This window comes from Pan paniscus, chromosome 4, assembly GCF_029289425.2.
Source record: "Pan paniscus chromosome 4, NHGRI_mPanPan1-v2.0_pri, whole genome shotgun sequence".
Taxonomy (NCBI): Eukaryota; Metazoa; Chordata; class Mammalia; order Primates; family Hominidae; genus Pan; species Pan paniscus.
The window spans coordinates 27176935-27200471 of record NC_073253.2 but is presented as its reverse complement, the minus strand read 5'-3'; the positions used below and the strand labels follow the sequence as shown (position 1 = coordinate 27200471).

The window sequence follows — 23537 nt, the reverse complement described above, 5'->3', positions numbered from 1 at the left end:
CCTTTCCTTTTAAAACATGGCTATTTCCAAAATATTTAAATCTACACCCAAAGACAGGAATTTGCTATATTAAAATTTTCAGATGACTGTGAACCTTAAAAGCCCTGAAAGTTATTCCAAAAGAAGAGTTTCAAACTTGCTTTCAACAGTGTTAACAGCACTGAAACATAAAGACAGCCTCTTAAGAGTTATATGGAAAAGCATGTATTCATTTATTTGAAAAGACAAAAAAACTACCTTTATCTCTTACACATTTTACAATCTTGACCCTTCATTTTGAACTTTAGATGTAAAAGGCATCAAAAAGAGTTTTACTTTTTTTCATTTCCCTTGAATGTTTCATTCAAATTATCTGTTTTGGCCAGTAAAACAAAAATATTTCTAATTCTAGAAACTACAAATTTAAAACAAGTCCTATTTAACAAAGGCATACATGATACCTGTAGACCTGATTTGAGAGGGAAAGATTCTGATTTTTGGAAATAACAGAAAAAGAATTTTAATTTGGGAGAAACCATTAAGCGTCCATAAAACTTTAAATACACTCACACATAGGCAACACAAATAAATTGCTTACTCTGCTGAACTTTCAAAATGTATTTTAATCTCATTCCAAAAAGAAATAAAATTTCTAGATACAAATACATCTCATTCAAGTCACTTTTTAACATACATTCTGCAACTTAAAATATTATAAGGATTCAATATTTTCATCTTTTATAATCTCAATATATTATATATTTAATATATAATATATATACAATACATACAGGTAGTCAGCAGGTTTACAAAGTAATTTCTTTAAAGTCTGATCAGTATTGATAAATATTTTAGCCTATTAAAAGGAACTAGTTAGGATCACAGAATAAAACAAAATATGGCAGGTCCAAACCTAATGGCAAGATTACAAATGTTCATATGGCCAATCATTTTAAAAGAACTCTCAAGTTGGGTGGAATATGTTTTAAAACAATACTCTTGCTATTCTCAAGCAGCAGTAGTTATATATTTTAACCATATTCATCTCCATTAAATTTAAAATAACTATGCAGCTTTCTTTACTGTAATATACAGTAGCTATCTTTTCCTTTCTGTTGGATTTTATTGTTTCAAGAGTAACTAATAAATTACCAACAGAAGAGACTTTAGCCCCTTTCCCTCCCCTAAAGCATGGCTCAGTTTGAAGATTGTTCTATAGGCAACCACTATGACTATCAACAGTACCATAAAACCATTAAAAGCAATCAATAACTAGAGTCATGTGAGATGTTTCAAAGACTGCTGGAGGTTTCTGTAAACCAGGGTAATCAGAAATATTACCCTTGTAGATAGCCCTCTCATACCAGTAAATACAAAGAGTTAAAATTCCAATGCCACAGTGTAACAGTTAACAATCTATTTTGTAATTTTAAATATTACTACATTAATTCACCCTGAGAATACAGAGGAAACATTTAATACAAGACATTCTGATATGTTTTTTTTTTCCCATTGTATTTGCTTTCTTCTGGTTTTCATCCGCCCTTTAAGGGCACAAATATTTTAATTTAAAGGGTGATTTGGATATGCTTTTTTGTTAACTGAGATTCATGCCACAGTCAGATACTGGTGATAGAAAAGCCCAAAAAGGCTTGTAGAAAAGAGGCAAGCAGCAATCCACCAGGTCAGAAAAGACAGAAGTCCTCGAAAAAGAAGAGGAGTAAAAATATTTTTTAAGCTGCTCAGTGCCACTGTTATTTGTGTAACAGTTACCTTCATTTTCCCTTCAGCTGATGGTAATTCAGAGTAAACAGAATTGGACAGTAGACTATTATCCACTGGTAAGGTAGAGATAGATTCTGGATAAATACCCCAGGAATGATTACCTAGAAAATCAAAGACACAAATACAATTTGAAGAGTAACTAATTACCAAGCTTTTTATTAAAAAAAAATCTTCCTATATTTGAAATTAACAATATGTTTAGTGGCACAGTACATCATTTTATGTTAAAAATAAAGTAAAATAATAATCCTTCTAGATCCGTAAAAAATTAACCTGACTAGAGACTATCTGGCCTCATCAGTAAAGGTACACATTAAAGCAAAAAGTCTGATATATTTTTAATTAACTGCACTAAAAATTGGTAAAATAACAAAACAATTTCCTCATTGTATAAGAAATTAATCAGCTAACTCTACTGGAGTGACAAGGACAGATTCAATAACTTCTGAGAAATCTTTTCTACTTCTAGAATATCAAAATAAATTCCTTTCTCAGAAACTATGATTTCAATGTGAAAACCTATTAATAGCTTCCAAAAATTTATTTCATCATATACTTTCCTACAGTGGATAGGATATGAGCCACTTAATTTACAATTGAACTACCTATCCCTTTACATTCTGTAGATTCTTACAGGGCACCTATACCTATCATCAAGTCTATGACACCTACTAGGTCCATGAAGCCAAATAATACTTTTAGTTCTTTCGGGTTTCTTAAACCCTAACAGTGGCTGATTGCCTGATCTAAGAAAGGGGAAATGATCAATGCAATAATAGATACCTCTTGAATAACACCACCACATGGGGACTTGATAGCTTAGTGAAGAGACTTGTAGAATTTTGTACTAAGAAATCTTCACCCTTTCGATGTAAGTTATCTAAACTAGAACTTACCATAGCATTCTATAATTTATGTAAGTTTATAATTGCCTTGTAATAATTTAAATGTTAGGCAATAACAAAACCTTAAATCATCCTCTTATAACATGAAACTAACTAAGATCAACAGTGCTTACTAAAGTTACTGGGTAAATCTGAGACTTAACCTTTAGTAAACAATTCTTGAAGACAAAGCATAAAGTTATAAAACCATGGGCCTGAGTTTCCAAAATGAAGATGATAAATCACCTTCCACAGCTAGAACTTTCCCATGGTTCTTTTTACAACTTTTAAAAAGAGAAACAATTTTAAGAGTTGCATTTCTTTGTTGGTGACAAAAAGCTTTATTAATTATAGGTAGAAAGTAAAAGATGCTTCCTAGTTGCCAGGGCATGCCTACCTAGTGTTTTCAAAAGCAGAGTTGTGTGAAGCAGCATTACCAGAGGCGCCACATACTGCAGTGCAATGACACAAAGATAATAAAAGACTCGAGCCACCTGCAACCAACAACATTCTTAAGTGTCTAATGCAACTGACATGTTAGGAGTGAATTAAACTTTCATATAATTGCCATACCAAAATGCTTAAGAGATAATCCTTTCAGGAGAAGGAAGCTAAATGTCAATAAGTTGTGCTGCATGATAAATGTCCCCAAAATGACTTTGGAAAGGCTCAATTTGAAGACAAGTTTTTAGAACGTGAGAATATTAAAATAGATTCCTTAAAAATAATTCTTAAATGATGTATATATATTGGAGAAAATAATGACTAAGATTCAAATGGTATATATTTACTTATATTTCAAAGATAAAACACAGTGTAAGGGCATCTACCTAAAATATCCAACTAAATAACAATAGTAGGCAGAGCCATATAAGAGCATAAATCCCTCATAAATAAAAACATTAAGTCCCCATTCTACATGAACATATTTGAAGTCAAACTATGGAAAATATAAAAATATATAAAAGGTAAAACAGAAAAAAGTTGTTTAAATCTTAATAAATGCCCCTAACTATGGAGGTGAATCAAAAACTGAAGCTGGTTGGGCGTGGTGACTCACGCCTGTAATCCCAATACTTTAGGAGGTGATGCAGGAGGATTACTTGAGCCCAGGAGTTCAAGACAAGCCTGGGCTACACAGAGAGACCCTGTCTCTACAAAAAATAAAATAACAATAATAATAATAAAGCAAGGTAGCTAAAAACCACCTCTCTTAAAAAAAGAATCAGGTTATTGGTCCACTATAGTGGCAGATGGATTCCTTGTCCTTTTATTCTCTGGAAGCCTCAAATAAATTAAATACTTACATTTCATGTTCAAGTAATATTAAAATGAATAAATTTAGCCACTAAAAGTAGTATTTCCTACTCTTTAAGTCTTAAAGTCTGGACAATATGTTATAATGTCTTTCAAATCAATTAGAAGGGTCCCATTTAGCAATATTAGGCATAAAACAGCTTTGTACCACCCACTGTATGACACCAAGCACTTAAGGCAGGAAGAGGAATTAAGACCTCACTTGGCACCAAAATCAGATCAAGGTCTCTTTGATATCTGTCAACTTAAGATTGTTCTGTTTATTTATAATAAGAATATGATGGGTTGAAATACTATCTACTAAAGGAAACAAATTTTTTTTTTTTTTACAGTGCAGTTTTTGCTATTTTTCATTTTGACTAGGGTATAAAACTTACCATTTTCTGTAGCTCAACCGTGCTTATTCGCCCCGCTTCTTTCTTCATCTGATCCACACATTTTTGGGCTAAATTTAAATAAGCTTGCAGGTGACTACGCATCATGGCCAACCGCAAAGCACACAGCAGGATTATTAACCAGAGTCGCAGAGTATCGAATGTGGCTTCTGTCATTCTACAGATCAAAAAGTTGATACGGTGCTCTCAAAGACAACAATATGCTAGCATGCTCGTTATATGTTAATGGTCACCATATAAGATATAAGAAGTCTATACTTCGCAACAGTTAGACACATAAAAGAATCTGACTCTGCCATAGACTTATCTGTATAATACTTTAACTTGAATAACAGAACTAGATAAATGTATCATGAAAGCGTAAGAAGTTAACAGGTATCTAGAAGAAAAAAGTAGAGCAATACATGAGATCCTTTTCTCTATATACCCTCCTCCATGGATAAAAACTGGCTGTGACATGAAAAGACAAGTTGGGGAAAGAAAGAAAACTGCAGGGATTGCCTGTGGGACTAATCAAGTCAATCACCCAGCATCACTGGTTACAGCTTTGCCTGATCATATACCTACTTGGATGGGATCTTTCACTCTGCTGAGCTTTTACTTGGGACCACTGGAAAATCAAAAATTCTGATATATCATGAAGAAATCAGGTGCCTGAGATTCCTCTACAACAATTCATTTAACTTGCTATGCATTGAAGCTGGCTCGGTTCTGAGCAATTCCTCAAGGTTAAGGTTAAGATTCCAGGTGAAAATACATAACGGAAGGACACCGTTTCAGAAACCAGACCACTGATGAGGGCTGCTTAAAGAATTTTTAGAAAGAAGAGATAATTTCTGATGTCCTTTTGGTGTTTAATGTTTTTAAAAGACCATGGGTTTCTGCTCTGATGAAGAACTACATTGCAAGTAATTTGAATGTAGTGACTAGACCACCCTTGGCATCTAGTCTTATATCTAGTACCTATCAGGCACTTAAAATGACTATTGTAATGCACAGACTCATTTGCCAGATAAAACCTGGAACTCAGAAGGGTCTCTCTGAAATTCTTAAGAACATGACAGTAGAATGGATGCATATAAAGAACAAATGAGAAAAGATTTAAAAAAAAACCCTCATAACTAAAACTACAATATGGGAAAATTTGAAGTGTAAAATTTTGCTCGAACTGTTTATGAAATGGAGGTAGGAAATGGGGATGGGACAAAGACTTTACTATATATACTCTCTCATTTCTTTTTATTAAGTCATGAGGGGACATGGACATAAAATTTCAATGGAAAAGCAATGTTGGCTAAGAAAGATAAAGGCATAACATTTTATCAACATGTTTCCACTACAATGAACAATGAGATTAAGGAGCCATCATGTGAGAGTAACAGTACATAAGACACAAGCCTACCCACAGCCTTGACCCTTTCCTGGGGACCTATAAACAATACTGTGCTCCCTCCAGTTGTGCAACAAGGACAACTAACTGGGAGCAGCCTGAAGACAGCTATTTCACAGCCTTTGAGGATAACAGGTAATGTGAATGAAAGGAACAGAATAAGGTAGTGAACTAGAAAATTATTTGTTCAGTTTATGAGTTGAGGATTTAGGATAATAGTCATTAAATAGTACTTTCTAATTAGATTATTCAATACCATCATAAATATCTGATAAGTTGATCTGATAGAGTATCTCAAGAAGGAGCATGAGGAGGAGCTTAAAGTATATAGGGAAAGAACAGGCAGAAGAAACCACCCTAAATTCCTGATGCCATTCTGAGCTTTCCTGTATATGCTGTGTTCTTCTTAGGAGATTATGAGCACACATGGACTCTGTTTACCATATTTTATTTTTTGCAATGCTTTATCAGAACACATGATGGACTCAAATACATTTCTGGGTTGAAACTACATTATACCATATTTTTGCTTCTGATTACAAAGACCTTTCCACAAACCAATTTGTCTGTGACAGAAGAAGAACCTGTCACTTCATTTTTCCTTCATCCTACCCTCTTTGATGGGCAGCCATTTTTTCAAAATCTATCACACGCATTTTAGATTTTTAACAAAAATTAAAAACTGCCTCTAATAACTTAACCATGAATTCAAATTAAAGAAGAATAAAAGAGAGCAGAGGTAAAACTATAATTTTGCTTGGAATGCTTATGAAACAGGTCAGAAATGGGGATGGGACAAAGGGGGGAAAAAGCTATAGAAAGAGAACCTCAGGTCTTTATATACAAACAATATTTTTCCTATAATTTAATATACACACAAGGGAAAAGTTCCTTATTCCCATTTCTATTAAATAAAGTATTCATTACTAATAAATCCACATGAAGTTTAATCAGACTGGAAGTGGGAAGTGAATGTTGGTATAACTACCAAGTGTTTTATGTACACGCGATCTGGCTGAATAACCTTAGTCAAATTATTTAACCTCTGAGCTTGTTATTTCATGTATAAAATAGGATGACAACAGCAACAAATGGACAATTACCATAAGAAGATACAATATGTAAAGTATGAATATCTCACATAATAACTGGTATATAAGTGTTTTATAAATGCTAGTTTCCTTATTTTCTCAATTTAACTAAGGCAAATATAAAAATCAGGGAACATAGTTACAGGAGTATGAAATCCAGTTTCCATGACCAAAATCTCAAGGAAGGATTGGGAATGCTTTCAGTATCAAAGATATGAATTAGTAGTTTCTCTGAGACTTTTCTAGTACCTTAGATCCTTAGAATTACTTTTCAATACTTAGGGAATCTGTCAAGTTAAATTACCATTAAGGTAATTAGTGTGTGTTGGCGGCGGGGAAGCATTACTTTTTCAGTGGCTATTTCCTGGGTTCAATAGGATTAACTCTAAAAAGAGAAATTATCATGGTCATCACTGATTTTATATATATTCCAAGACAAACTGGTACCAGGATCTAAAAGAAGTACACAATATAAAAGGTACACTGCGGAGTCAATGACTAGTCAAGTATTTCTATTTTAATTCTGATGAGGCAAAGCAGTGAAAAGAACATTTATTAAGCACTTAATTCCAGCTGGTTGCGTTACATGTGTTCTTTCATTTATTCCAATGATAACCTTGTGAGTTAGATACTATTATCTTCATCTTCCAGATGGGGAAACAGAGGCTCAGTGAAGTTAAATAATCTGCCTCAAATGAAGATTTTAGTGAGGAGGAGAGCTGGAGTTTGAACCAGTTCTGTCTGAAACTTTCTACTACTCTAACAGTTCTACAAGGCTAACAGATCAATTCTAGTTATTAATGCCTATTAATAAACTGTTTGTTTCCTCACCATCTTCTTCTGCTAAAATACAGTTGCCTAACTGTAGAAATATAAACTAGTATTAGATAATAATGTTAAGGTATTAGTATTAGATAACTGTTAGGTACGATGATGTTATTGTTATATAGGAAAATATCCTTTTTTTTTTTAGAGGTGCAAACTAAAGAAAGTACTAAGGGATAAAACTGTTATGTCTCTAATTTACTTCAAAAATCCTTCATCAAAAAACAAAACAAAGAATGGATGAAGCAAATATGGAAAATGTTAACAACTTTCAAACATAGGAGTTGAGTATATGAGTTTCCATTTATACTTTTTTCCTCCATAATTTTCAAAATTAAAACAAAAGAACTCCAGAAGGTATCTGAACAATAGCCACAATGACAACAGAAAAATGATGACGACTGGACGTAAAGAGGAGGAAAAAAATAGTGTGTAAGGTAATATTAGTGCAAGGTAATCATTAACATTAATAAAGATCACAAAAATGTTACATGATGGTCTGTAGTTTCAATTTTCTAACACATCTTTTAGCATTCCTATTAATGTCTGAAAAATACAGTGTCCTGATTTTATCACTGAAAACCAAATACAGTAAATAACATTTAGTAAAGCAGTTTTGGTGATAAAAATCAGCCCTCAAATGCCCATACTTACAAAGGGATACTTTCTTTACCCAGTGGTGGGTTCATAATGTAGTCTTTGGTGATTGGTTTTACCCAGAGCAGAACCATAAATAAAGGTGCCAAGAAGTTGATATGAAGTAAAGTTCTGAAAGTACGTAAGAAATAAATATAAAAATTCAGAAACAGCACGTGCTAATAAACTACAGAAGCTGGGGTCTTACTAAAATGGAGGTAGGAGTTTATTTGCGGTATTCTACTACTTACGATACTACTGTCACCATCATTTTATATTTATCATTATGATTTAACACTGATTTGAGCCTGTGAGAAATTATATCATTATCTTAATTTTTCAAATGAGAACATTTAGATACAGAAAAGTTAAATGACTTGCTCTTGGCAATAAGTTAATGTAAATATAGGACTAAAATTCAGATTTGTTCACTTCTATTCTAGTATTCTTTAATAATCCCATACTTTATTCCTGATTTAATAAGCAGGTATTTAATGATTCTAACTTTATATAGTCAATGAATCTAATGGATTTTCAGTACAGAAGAGTCGTCTGATACTTTCTAGGGCAACTGAAACAAAGTGTCTCCTCATTATCTACAAGTAAATGATAGTGATTAGCCAGGTCCATATTACTAGAAGGCATATGGCAGACGGAACCTACTGCAACAACCCGCAACTGAGGAACCTTTTAACGTGTAATGATCATTTATAATTTTTAACTTCCATTGTTAACAATCGTTAAGTGATTCCACATTTTAATTTCTTTTTGAATGAGTATGAACACACTTGAAATAATTTCCCTATCCTACATATATATATATATATAAAATTTGCATTACTCCTGACAAGGCAATATACCTAATACAGCAAAGGTTTCAGGTCTGCGCTATAACTTCATTGTTAATTGTCCAAGTTTGTATCCTACAGAGACAGATGGCTGATAAAAATTTTTCTTATTTTAGAAAAAACGCAAATTCTTCACCCATTTTATTACCATAAACTGCTTTCATTATCAATCACACTTAAGAGCTAAACTGGAGGGTTCAAAATACACACAAACACCACATTTTAAAGTATCACTACACAGGCAGACAGTGATCTGTGTGAGTGAACAGGGCTGGGTCAGGAAGCCAGAAACACCTAACAGGGAAAGACAGAACTCCCGCTCTAACCTCTGATATAAAAACACATCCTAGTGCCTAGCCATGGGGGTGAAGAGAATGCTGCTCTTTGTGCCAGTCATGTTACTCTCACAACAGAACTAGCTTGCCCACACCCTTGTATCAAGGCAGAGTGCTACAACACAATGAGGGGCTGCAATAAACTGAAAATAAAATAAAACCCCAAATCCCCCAAGGGAAAAAATCTTAAAATGAAGCCACATTTTACTAAAAAGGACACTAAAATGTGCACTCCACCTCCAACCATCACCAAATGCTTTAAATGTTTTTATAAAGTGATTCTTTCATCCCACAGCCTGGGTAAACCATCGGATGTGGGGAAGAAAGCAGCAGTATTAGGTATGCAGTGTTGCTAGGGAACACTCTAGTATCAAGGAGCAGCCCACAGCGGTTTCAGTAGCTTGTGAAGGGCTCCCCTCCACCCACCCTTTTCAGCTTATTTAAATCATAACACTGGGGTTAGTGGACTGAAGTGTGCGTGCAGAGAGGAGGGGGAGAACCAGGTTTTGTCTTAAAAGAAGCCATTAGGGAGACGGGTGGTGGGAGAAAGACGGGATGCAGCCAAAAGCACACTGAGTAAAAGGAGAAAAAAAAAAAAAAGAGGGATGAAGGAGTGTGTAGTGGGAGGCGATAGTAAGTAAACACACGTACAAAGCTTATGTAGAAAAATGGAAGTGAGGTTAAAAAAAAAAGACAGTCAAAATTAAATTAAAGGGAAATGACAGGTAAGAGAGACAAGAATGTGAAAAGACTAAAGAATCAGCATCATTAAAAATAGGTTTTAAAGAATAGAAATGTTAGGAAATAAGATCACCCAGATAAACTTAATGGTTATAAATACACATATCAAAATGAAATATTCTCAAGTTGGGCTTCTACTGCAAAACAAAACGATGAGACAGGAACTTTGATCTGCATATGATTTGAAGTAGATATAAGCCTATCTTTCTGCCAAGATGTCTACATCAACAAAAAAAAATCTGTGACAAGCACAAAGAATATAGTAAATGGGCTTTGAACTACATATGAAGATGAAATGTGACTTGTCCAAACTAACATATAATTTCAGAACTAAAATAGAATTTGGTAGTTAGAAGTAATGTACAACATATAACATTGTAGAGTACTTACAATCCCAAAATAATGTATTATTTTAATAAGAGTCTAATAAGCAGGTCAGTAACTTAAGGAAAACAAACACCTCTTACATACAACTTTAAGTTTTAAAATGTTTTTAAATAAAATTTTACATTAAAAAGTTAACTTAAATAGATATATATGAAAATTTAAAATATTTTAAAGTAAAATGATCTTATTTTTTAAGGGAAATTTCTATGGATCCTCAGTTTAGTTGTAGAGATTGCAATATAAGCCCCTGAATTAGAAAGAATATAAATTTTGAGATTTTCATTTTAACAGGTAAGACAAATTTAGTAATCGATGATGTATCTTTTTAAATACAAGACTTAAAATTTAGAAGCAAATAAAAGAAACTTGCTTATAGTTGAAAGAGGAAGTAGTGTGACATCAAATGGTTATTAATTTTCAATACAATAATTTATGATTACATTACAATATTATACCTTCATTAAGATGGAAAACATATATTTATCTGCATGTGCTTATGTACATTTTCCGCTTACTGTGTAATTTTTTCTGTTGCCAAATTCAGGGCATCCAGATGCATTTGAGCCAGTCGTAATCCAGGAAATGTCAAAAAAGCCCCAATGAATGAACAGAAAATAGCCAGGAAAAATTTGAAAGTAAGTTTTGAAACAGGACTCCTAAAAATAAAATTTTTAAAAAAGCTGATAAATTTTTATTATTAGCTTTTGAAGAATTTCTTTTCTTCTAATCAATTATCTTACAAATAACAATAACAGTAAAACAAAGCAAATTTCTACAAAAAGATTGCTATTATTCAAGTACCTATAATGGATTCTGGTGAACTGTAAACTAAATGAGGCATCTCTTTAGTCATAGTCGCAGCAACCTAACCTACACATTCAACAGGGAATTGACATATAACTTGGATATAAATTTAATCTCTTGAGGTAGAGGAATTTAAGAAATGCAAATTTACATAAGAATTCTATAAAAGACACTATATAGTCATAAAAATTATGAGTAAGGATGTTTCTAGAAGTGACAGTCCAACTTAAAACTCTTTACTAATTTAAAACAGCTATTTATAGTAAATACTGCTTTATTAAAAATAGAAAAGGTTAAATTTAAATAATGCTTAATTTTTCAAAAACTTACTGAGATTCTAAACCTTGCTTTTCAAGAAACTGCATCGCACTGTCTGAAAAATTTGTAAACCCTGTGGGGAAAAAAAAAAACACAACAGATTACTCTTATCACAAATGTGAAATACAGAATCTTTCCATGGAAATAAAATGTTAGAAAACAGAGCATCTTAAATTTTGAAGTGACTAGCTTAGCTCTATCATGTGTTAATTAGTATGCCATAATGCAATAAAATTTGGTTATTAGCAGGAACAGTCTTTGAAAACGTCCCTTTGATATTTGTACATTCCATGAGTGTGCATAAAATTTGCATTAATTCTTCAACTATAAGAGTAAACTTTAGCATTACAGAAACTTATTTAACTGTAAGGAAAAAACCGAGACAGTATTTTTGGAAAAAACATTAATTAAAAACTTAGCTAAAACAAAAGCAAAAAATGAAGATCTTAATAATAAAGGTTAATTATTTTGAACATTACAGAGTATACACTTTAAATTTAATTTTAGATATTTATCAGACATAAAACTTAAATACTGAAGTCAAAAATATTAACACTAGATAAAGCAAAATTGATTTTTAAAGTTGTATGAAACTATTACCTGTTTCAAGTCCAAATTCCAGATAATTTTCTGTTACAATCAACACTGCCATTGCTTTGACAAAGAAAAAAAATCCAAAGGTGACACAAACAGATCTTTCACCACCATCTTCTACTTTAAAATAGTGTGTAGTTAATGAAAATAGAACTTTGCTGCAGAAGGAAAAGTTCAGGAAAAACCACAATAAATTTATAGGAGCTATACACAATGATCTTTATAGGACTTGATTGCAATAAAATTTGACTACAACATTTATTTCCAAGTGGAGTTTAAAACACTTTTAAATTAAGGAAAAGAGCACCCATATACTAAGTTGTAGCTAGGGAATGTATTTCTAGTTTATCTCACTCAAATTTTACTAGAAGGTTATTTCAAGATTTTTATGCAGTTATGTTCTCAGTGACATGAAAAGCCAGGGTAGAGGTTATTCTAGAGAACTGTCTTTATTAGGCATGTCTGTTAAACCAGTTTACATTTATAATTAAACACATAACACAGGAATCCTCCGTAATAATTCAACAAGTTAAAATTTGAGAATTTTACTAGTAGCTATTGTTGCTCTGTGGTATGAAAACTAAGTGTCTGGGGTCACCACTTCACATTAGTAATAAGAAAAAATCTTTAGAGAAAACAAGTTCCAACTGAGTATTCAAAAACAGCAAAAGTTTCAACATGTTCACCTATTAAAATAGGCTGAAGAGATTATCTTATCTGAACCACCCCAACACATACAAATTGATTTAATCAAGGTTAAATCAGTGCATGGCCCAAAGACAGAACTCAGATCTCCATTATACACCAAATTGTTCTCCTTGAAATCGCAAAACAAACTAAGGTGCTTGGCAAACAAATCTAGAAAAGTAACCTTTACGTAAAGTTTATGTCAAGCATGGAAAATAACAGCTATCATTTAGTACTTGCCATATGCCGGGCATTACCAATTAACTTTTAATTCTCACACTAACCACATTATTATTGCTACTTTACAGACATTTTAAAAAACTTAAACAAACAAACAAACAAAAAACAACTGTGGGCCGGGCGCAGTGGCTCACGCCTGTAATCCCAGCACTTTGGGAGGTCTAAGCCGCTGGATCACCTGAAGTCAGGAGTATGAGACCAGCCTGGCCAACACGGCGAAACCCCGTGTCTACTTAAAATACAAAAATTGCCGGGCGTGGTGGCTCACGCCTGTGATCCCAGCACTTTGGGAGGCCGAGGCGGCTGGATCACGAGGTCAGGAGATCGAGACCATGCTGGCTAACATGATGAAACCCCGTCTCTACTAAAAATACAAAAATTAGCTGGGCATGGGGGCGGGCGCCTGTAGTCACAGCTACTAGGGAGGCTGTGGCAGGAGAATGGCGTGAACCCGGGAGGCGGAGCTTGCAGTGAGCTGAGATCGCGCCACTGCACTCCAGCCTGGGTGACACAGTGAGACTCCGTCTCCAAAAAAAAAATTAGCCGGGCATGGTGGCACACGCCTGCAATCCCAGGTACTCGGGAGGCTGAGGCAGGAGAATCGCTTGAACCTGGGAGGCGGCGGTTGCAGTGAGCCGAGATAGCACCACTGCACTCCAGTCTGGGCAACAAAAGTGAAACTCCGTCTCAGGAAAACAAAAAACAAACAACAACAGCAACAAAAAAACAACAACTGTGGCAGAGAGGTAAAAGTAAAAATATCAAAATCACAGCTAGATTAGAGAAAGTTGAGATTTAAAACTAGACAGTCTGGATCTAGAATCTGTGCATGTAACAATTGATTATATTGCCTCTAAAACACTGTACATAGCACCTAAGTCAATGTGGTACTTTTAGCAGTAACACATAAAATCTTTCCAAAACAGAACTGCCCTGACAGAAGTAAAGAATTAAAACATTCTCATAATCAGAAGAATCCTTTCATATATATCTCACACACATAGTCTGAAGGTAATTTTATACAACATATTTAATAATTTTGTGCATGAAAAAAATTTTGACTGCATTTTAACTGCAATCTCTCACATGAGGCCCAGTGTGAAGTCTTCTACTTCTGGTGTTATGTCAGTACTGGAAAAGTTTCGGATTTTGGAGCATTTCGGATTTTGGATTGTAATGCTCAACCGTATCAAACAATACAGGTCCATCCATCTCTTTCTTGGCATTACAAGGAAGAGCTTACATATTAAAAGAGGACAAAGAAAGATGAATATAGTCAAACTGCAAAACTACAACTGAACTGCTTTTAAGATACAGCTATGATCTCTCACAGCCTAAATGCCTTAAACTCAGGTTTGAAAAACACTGCTTTATTTTTACTGAAAATGTTTACTAGAATCTATAAGGAGACAATTTCCAACTTCTTTTCTTACACTGAAAAACAAAATAGTATCTTTGGCCAAAAGTGGTACCAAATCATCAGAATAAAATTTCCCAAAAATTACACCTACCACCACACTTTGTTATCCTAGAATAATGAAATTACAAAATATGTCAACACTAAAGGAAAACAAAATTACATGCAATCTGATCCAGACATGAAGCATGATCTTGCACTTATCACTAATACTTTACAGTCCCACACCACAAATGCCTAAAATGGTATAATCACTGCATCCTCACTTCATATTGCATACTGGATAAATCTTAAAAACCTAATTATTTATTGAGTTCCACATTAGAACACCATCTCCCAATAACCCATATGTAATACTATGATCTGGCCACACTCACATGTTCAAGCTTTCATTCAATAGTCCCCAAATCTCCACCTCAATCAGAATAGTGTACTTGCCATCTCCTGAGTGTCATCACTACACTGTCTTGGATCATAATCTATCATCTGAACTGCCCTCTTCCCTCCTCCTACCCAATCCAAGACTCAACAAAAGCTCCATATCTTTCATGATACTTAACATTACCTTCCCAGCTGAGGCCATTCTTTTCCTCTTTTGAACTTATTGTATCACTTACTAATATAATTCACTTGACATGTAATCATATACTATCTTAAACTATAGTGTGACAAAGTTGTAAAGAAAGCATTCTCTAGACTTAGAGTGTCTGGCTTAATCCTGGTTCTACTCTTACTAAACTATGTGATCTTCCACTTGAAAATTAATTTCTCTGTGTCTTAGTTTCTTCGTTTGTAAAATGCCGCCAGTCCACAACCTCACAGGGCTATTTTGAAAAGCAAAGATTAAGTCTTCCTAGTTCTCAGCAACAACTTAATGTTTTCTAGACAACTGAATTAAATATTTAACATGTAATACCAAAAATATGGGAATGTATACAAAAACATATGGATCAATACAATACAAACAGATAATGATACCATTCCTGATTGTGTTTAAATTTTTAAAATTCTATGATAATTTATTTTAAGAGGTACAAGATTAAGAAGTATACAGGCAGTGATGTGCTGTGCACTGACTTCTATGTAGGTGGCAACTAGACTCACAACTCTCCACTCTGATTGCCTTTCTATGCAGCCAGGCCACTCTGACTCCAGCAGAAGACTAAGATTTTTGCCTCTGAAGAAACTGAACTTGAGGCACAGAAGAGTTTAGATTTAGTCAACTGCATCAAAAACAGGATGATTAGGTGAAAGTCTACACATTCAAAGGTAGTACTCACCTTGGAAACATGTGTAGCAGGTTTGTACACTCCAGGCAGGAGATTAAGAGATTCTCCTCTAGAGAAACTGAAAGGCCTCAAGGAAAAGACCAATAAACAATGACACTATGGGCTACCTAAAATAAAGCTGGTTTTAGTATTATCAAGCTATTCTTTAGTGAAACTAACCAAGCCCTAATTACATACAGAGCTTCCAATCAGCTTTTAGAGGCCATCTCTTAAAAATGAAAGGAATCCTCAGACATTAAAAAAGGAATCGGAAAACATTTTCTATGAAAGACCAGATAGTAAATACTTCAGGCTTTGTGGTCCATATGCAGTCTCTGTAGCATATTCTTCTGCCTACTTTGTTCCCCTAATCCTTTAACAATGTTAAAAAGCCATCTTAGCTCAAGAGCTGTACAAAAACAGGCTGCAACCCAGATACTGCAAGCCATAGTTAGGCAACTATTATTAGATGTATCTAATACATCTAATTAGATGTATCTAATACATCTAATAAGATGTATTAGAGCATCACATCTTATGAAAAAAATACGAGCTAAAATCTGCAACAGAAAAAAAGTAACTTCAAGAAAAAAAGAGATGACAGACACAGCAGAATGAAGTTTAGGTATATAACTATATATACAGAAACAGATACACACATATTTTTATTTAGAGATATTTATAAACATAGGATATGTATATTTCATAAAGCTAGACAAAGATGAATGCATCTTTGAAATAAGATCAGGATGCTATGAAAAATGAATGGTTAGACATCAACAAGAAACAGGACAGGAAAAATAAGAAAAAAAAAAGTCAAAAGTTCCATCAAGCAGAACAAAAAGACAAAATGAAAAGTAAGACAAGACCGGGCGTGGTGGCTCACACCTGTAATCCCAGCACTTTGGGAGGCTGAGGTGGGCAGATCACCTGAGGTCAGGAGTTTGAGACCAGCCTGGCCAACATGGCGAAATCCTGTCTACTGAAAATACAAAAATTAGCCGGGCGTGGTGGCGGGCGCCTGTAATCCCAGCTAACTCAGGAAGCTGAGGAAGGAGAATTGCTTGAATCCAGGAGATGGAGGTTGCAGTGAGCCGAGATCGCACCACTGCATGCCAGCCTGGTAACAGAGCAGAACTCCATCCAAAAAAAAAAAAAGTAAGACAAAAACTGATGATGAGAGGTTAATCCAGAACATACAATATCTGACTAATGAAAGTGAGACAGAGAAAGAAAATGGGAGTGGAGGGACGGAGGGAAGAAATTCTCAAAGACATAATCAAAGAAATTTTCTAAACTTGATGTTTCCAAATTAAAGAGCCTACCAAAAGCCCACCACAAGGAAGTAAAAAAGATCCTCATGAGGTACATGTGCATGAACTTTCAGAAACAAGACAAATCAAGAGACAACTGTAAAAGTTTCCTCAGAAGAAAAATAAAGCAAAACTAGGTATATGCAAAAGATTAAATATCACCATGATAAGTAATTCTTAATAGCAATTTTCAAGGTTGAGGACAATGGAGCAATGCCTTCAAAATTATGAAGAAAAATATGGATAACCTAGAATTCTATAACCAACCAAATGCCAACAGAATGAGTATAAAATTAAAACACTTTCAAAACTGCCAAGTCTAAAAATAGTTACCTACCCCACATTCATGCTTTAGCAGAAAGCGCCACCAAAACATTTTGACAAATCAAGAAAGAAAGACACTAAATTCTAATAGGAAAGAAAAGTCAAGGACAAGTAGGACAATTTCCTCAGGAGGAAGTATTTTAAATATTTTTACCTTCAAGCTGAAGATAAGCTTCCAAATGATGAACAGGTTCAAGTTTTAGGTCTAAAATGGCAAATTTCTCTCAGATTTAGAATAACAACTTAATTAAATAACATACACTTATAAAAGTACTATTATGGGCTGGGTCCAGCGGCTCACACCTGTAATCCTAGCACCTTGTGAGGTCAAGGTGAGCAAATTGCCTGAGCTCAGGAATTCATGACCAGCCTGGGCAACATGGTGAAACACCATCTCTGCCAAAAATACAAAAAATTAGCCAGGCTTGGTGGCACGTGCCTATAGTCCCAGCTACTCAGGTGGCTGAGGCACAAGAATCACTTGAATCCAGGAGGCTGAGGCTGCAACGAGTCAAGATCATGACTTCACTCCAGCCTGGGCGATGGAGCGAGATTATCTCAATGCTCTTTTGAGAAGAAATAGACCATATTCCAAGAAGAAATATTTTGTTGCTAATACACAAGTATGATAAATAGTATCCTAAGGAATAAACATAGAGATTTCTCAAAAAACTTTCACAAATTTATGATTATCTCTTTAAAATAGAACACATTTCCACTCAACCTAAGTGATTTTTATATAAACTGAGTTTTTCTATTCTGTGAAAAAAGATTCTATTGTTTTTCTGATCACTGCTACTAAATAAAATCCCTAATGTTTTTCTATTCAAATAATTAAATCTTCCACCTCTGTTTTTCCATAAGAAAAGGCAACTAAAATACTCAAAATACATTATACTTCACATTCTACATTGCAAAGAAACCTACAAACTGTACCAAGAACTTATTACAGATATACACTGAAAACTAAAAATAAGTACATTAATCCTAATGACCTATTAAGTAAGTCTTAAAAATAATCTGATCCTATCTTCCAATGTTAAAAAAATTTTAACAAAAATAATTTTAAACTAAAATATTTTTCATACTTTCTTAGATATGCAGTTTCCATTACTTTAATTACACAGAAAAAGAACCTAAAATTCCCTTAGATATAAGCAAAAAACTATCGTGCCTGTTTAAAACGCCATTCCACAAAAAAAGCTTTCAGCCAGCCTCAACCTAACCAGACTGTGAAGAGAATAGCCAAAAATTTCTGAAAGCATAATATACAACCTTTATTTAAAATACAAAAAGAAAACTATCTTTTATTTTCAGAAAAATTTTTATTTTCAAAACAAAATTTCGGTTTCAGAAAAAAAATTATCACTTTGCAGCTAAAAGAGCAAAGTCAGACTCAATTATAAATTAATAAACAGAAATAATGTCCTATTACCCCAAATCTCTATTTAACTCTAGATTTTTGTCTTGAAATCTGAGTACTACGACAGCATTAATGTCAGAAAAAAATCTCCATGTTCATACAACAAACAAGCGTTGACATAACATGACATATACAACTTTTCAAGATAAAACAAGTACCTTGGCTCAGATTCAATAACTCTAGTTTCATTCCTTTTCTCACTAGAACTGAAATCTTATGCAGTTTACTTCAGGGTATAATGTTTTGTTTTTCCTTATTAATCTAAAGCAGAACATTTTTGTAAATAAAAGAATATAGTTAGAGCCTTTGAAGGAATTTAGAAATGGTGACTAAGTTGTACTAGTTTGTTGTAGTTGTTTATTTCCCACAGCAAATAAAAACAACATTTGTAGACTTTTAATAAACAAATCTACATATAGAACTGATTATTAAACCAGAAAACCTTAAAATTTATTTTAACTTAAACTAGTCACAGCTTTTAGCTTTGTATAAAATTTGTATGCCTGGCAACGAAAGAAAATTAAAATTTTAACACAGCCATGAAAACATACATAATAGGGTTTTGTACCTTAAACCTCCACATTGTAAAATACAAGCACTGTGGAAATGTGACTAATGATCCAGGCCTTTAACCAAATATAATAGGACTACTGAGAAGCTTTATCACTCTTTGTAGAATAGCTTTCTTCTCACTCAAATTCACATAATTGACTCAGTATTACTCTCTGTGCTACAGCTTATTTCTAAGAAAGATTCTTGGGAAAAAAAAAAACTATACATTGTAAAATATTTTCATTTTTTAAAGTTTTACTTCCACCAAAGGACCTCTGGCTTTGCAAGCAACATTTTTACCTTTTTACTTTCATTTTTTCATAAGCAAAAATGATACACTTCATATCCATAAAACCAGTTCACACTCCTACAGCAACTCTAAGACTTTATGGGCCATCATACAGGAAAGACATTTACTAGAAATACTCCATCCTCATTGCAAGGGTTTCTTTACCTTTCTCCTTCCCCATAACATGTAACTTGGCATAAATGGAAGTGGAATACACAGACTTGGTCAGAGAAGATGGTTAGAATTACAAATGAGAAAGAAAGAAGAGTAGAGCTGAGAATTAGTTTGGGTTTAGGAGTGAGATTGAAAGCAGCTGTGATGGCTGAGATGCATGAACAACTCAGGTGAAGCAGAAAGCAGAGCTGATGACAAGAGAAGACTCAGTTCTAGGTTTCAGGGTTCAAGGTTTTAGTGTCACAAATTTTAAAAGTCATTCCTGTGCTTTTAGAACTTTTAAGATTCTGTAGAAAGCATAATTTGCTGTCTTATGTATGTCACATATAAGTGATGGGGGAAAGACAACAAAATGACCATGGAAATTAAATACTTTGCTTCCTTTTAAGTGAACTGATTTTTAAAGTTTTATGTGTCTAATTTGGGGACCATTTTAACAAAGAACATTTCATCAGTAACAACTGCAGAGAATTTCTGAATTAATTGAGGTATGTATGACTATGGAATCAAGCAAAGCTATTGTCCTGTGTAATCAATGCAGACACGTGTTTGACTACTAAGTAGGCACATACAATAAGAAAACAAAGAGAAGCCAGACAGGGGTTACTTCTGCTATATTCCAATCATAGGGTATGAAACGAAAAACAGGTTATGTTATAACTAAAGATAAAAGATAGGATGTAAACTTATTTCTCTCTGGTGTTAAACTGGATATCTGGAATTTAATTCTGGTCTCCTATATGCCTTTAAAGGTGGTAGGTAACTTTATCACATGCTACAGGTTTGAACAAAAAAAAAATCACATACTCAAGCATACACACAATTTTACTGCCTTCTTCCCCACCCTCTTTTTGGAGAATCAAAGCTGGCAGAAAGTAGCTTGGCCTGTAAGCTCTTCAGAACTTTCTGTCCTCTCTGGGACAGGGAGACAGCCAGCGAGCTACAGGATTCCTGCAGAGATGTTACTGTTTGATGCCTTTCAGGAATGGATTACTTAAAACGAAGCAAAGTCAGTTCAGTGCTAAAGGCTGTGTGGGACCTTTGCTCCCACATTATTAGGCATTATAGAGTAAAATGAAAGATAAAATTTACTCACATAAACAATATGAATAGCTATTAAAAAGTATATTTTTCTAATTTCTCTGGTACATATGTATCAAGGGCTCAATCACATCAAAATAAAAATGCATATCAAGTATATGTATTCCCACATATGTGTAAACCATGAAGAAAGTGAGGAAAAGAATATTCAATAATAAGCAATACTGGCAGGGCACAAAGACTCATGCCTGTAATCCTAGTGTTTTGGGAAGCCGAGACAGAAGGATGGCTTGAGGCCAGGAGTTTAAGATTAGCCTGGACAGCATAGTGAGAACCCATCTCTATAAAAATTAAAAATTAGCTGGGTGAAACTGCAGTCCTAGCTGCTCTGGAGGCTGAGGCAGGAGGATCACTTGAGCCCAGGAGCTCAAGGATACAGTGAGTTAGGACTGTGCAACTGCACCACAACTTGGGCGACAGAGTGAGACCTTGTCTCTGGGGAAAAAAAAGAAAAGGCAATATTTTGGAGAATATGAGAACTCACTGAAATCTAAAAAAAAGTAACATGACATATAATCAGCTCATGCTAATTATCACGGGAAAATATTTTTGATGTGTTTTATATGACTTGATGTCTAGGGATAGGTCTTTATTCTGATTGAATGGTATTTTCACATATTTAATACTACAGAATTAAACAGGAATATTTTATGTGCTTGAATTTAAAATCTGCTCTTGGAGTTAGTGCAACACTGGATATCTAAGATGTTTCTCAGCTAACACATGATTAGTATTTCTACCCAGTACACTACATACTTTGTGAGGATATTGACTCTTAAGACTTTGTTCTGGCTCTTCTAGTCTAAACTATACCTAAATCAATCCAAAAGAGGCAACGGAAAGGTAGTACACTGGTGATGAACTGTCAAATTATATCATAGATTTTAAATGGTATCCACTTAACAGGTTTAAAAGATGGTGCCACAGTCTCCGGTTAAATATTAAGATGTAAGACATGCATTTCCTCTGCTCATTCTCACAATCTGACTAAGGCACATAAAAAAGTCAAAAACCTCAAGAACAGATAATAGAAAAAGAGACAACAATTAGTAAGTAAGTAAATAAATAAATATCAACAAAATTTTGGAAGATGTTAAGTGGAAAGAAAAGCAATTAGGTTTCAGCTTTTTCTGCTATACTTGATCTGCAAGGGGAGGAACTCAGTAAGAAGAAAGCCAATTCATTCATCAGAAACCTGGGAAAAGTACTGTAGACATGAGGTACCTTCAAATACAGGGTTGATGAATGGATAAAATAAGATTAAAAGTCTGTACTGCAGTTATTAAGACTTCCCAGATCTAGCCAGTTGTGGTGGCATGTGCCTGTAACTCTCAGCTACTCGGAGGGCTGGGGTGGGAGAAACATTTGAGCTCAGGAGTTAGAGGCTGCAGCGAACTATGATCATACCACTGCACTACAGCCTGGGCAACAGAGCAAGACTCTGTCTCTAAAAAAAATTTTTTTAAAGACAGATTAAGCAAATCAGTTACTTTTTATCTCTTCCTAAATCCCACCAAAATGATGGTAAAGGAATCTGGCTTTAAGGAACATAAATGAAGTAAGAGAAAAAGCAATAAAATTGTGGGAGCTAGAAAGCAGACTCAACAGAATGAGGAACCTCAATTGGACAGCTGAGAAGAAATTTGACTTTTTACTGCAAAACTCCCCAAAAGGATAAGGAATTGGTTAGATGACAAATAATTCTCTACACTAGGGTGAAAGTGCTGGTTACTGAATGTGTGTGTGGTGGTGGCGGCAGCGGTGGGCGAGGGGGTGGTGGGGGGTAATAATAGGAGGTATTAGAAATAAGTACTAATGAAATTAGTACTTTTTAAAAGTAACCAGTTCAATCTGCCCACATCTGAAGCAAGTATGGAGATTTATGCTTTGGAGAGGGTAAAAAGATAATCTCTGGCCTACCCATATGATTCAGCAACTTACCTCACCATGTGCTCAAAGCTTCCATTCAGATTTTTAATGTCTCACACTTAATTATGGACAGGCAAACACCAATCACTAGAGCTCTCTAAGAAAAGCCTGTGATGTGAAAGACAGCAACCAAACACAAGCAACTCAGAGTAAAAAGATACTAGGCAGAAAAAAAAAAAAAACCTTAACAAAATCTATCATTAATATCTTAAATAGACACGGGAAGATAATGTAATCATAAAACGAGCAGAATTCCATCAAAGGGGCAGGTGAACAGAAGAAAAAGAGGTTGTGAAAATTAAAAATTATATCAGAAATTCAAAATAATAAACTCAATAAAAGATTAAGAAACTTAAGAAAATTTCCCAGAAAACCAAATAATATAAAAATATAAACATATTTCTTTCAAGCATGCAAGAAAGAGGATGACATTCTTGGGAAACCAGTTTAGGAGATCGAATATCTGAATAATAAGCATTCCAGAAAGAGAG

At 34.2% G+C, this 23537-nt stretch overlaps 1 protein-coding gene across 4 annotated transcripts in view; it reads right to left on the bottom strand.

The window, feature by feature from the left end:
* Positions 1–23537, bottom strand: part of TMEM161B (transmembrane protein 161B) — a 92490-nt gene that overhangs the window by 15314 nt on the left and 53639 nt on the right. For 2 of the 4 annotated variants that reach the window (XM_063604405.1, XM_055112224.2), the window contains exons 6-12: positions 12336–12487; positions 11748–11808; positions 11129–11269; positions 8321–8434; positions 4343–4517; positions 3046–3142; positions 583–1865 (exon numbers count right to left, since the gene is read on the bottom strand). In XM_063604405.1, the coding sequence (XP_063460475.1) occupies positions 1588–1865; positions 3046–3142; positions 4343–4517; positions 8321–8434; positions 11129–11269; positions 11748–11808; positions 12336–12487 (1018 nt within the window). In that variant the 3' untranslated portion in view covers positions 583–1587. Of the gene's footprint in view, positions 1–582; positions 1866–3045; positions 3143–4342; positions 4518–8320; positions 8435–11128; positions 11270–11747; positions 11809–12335; positions 12488–23537 lie in introns of those variants that run through there. The other 2 variants (XM_024928937.4, XM_055112232.2) reach the window with 2 other exon arrangements.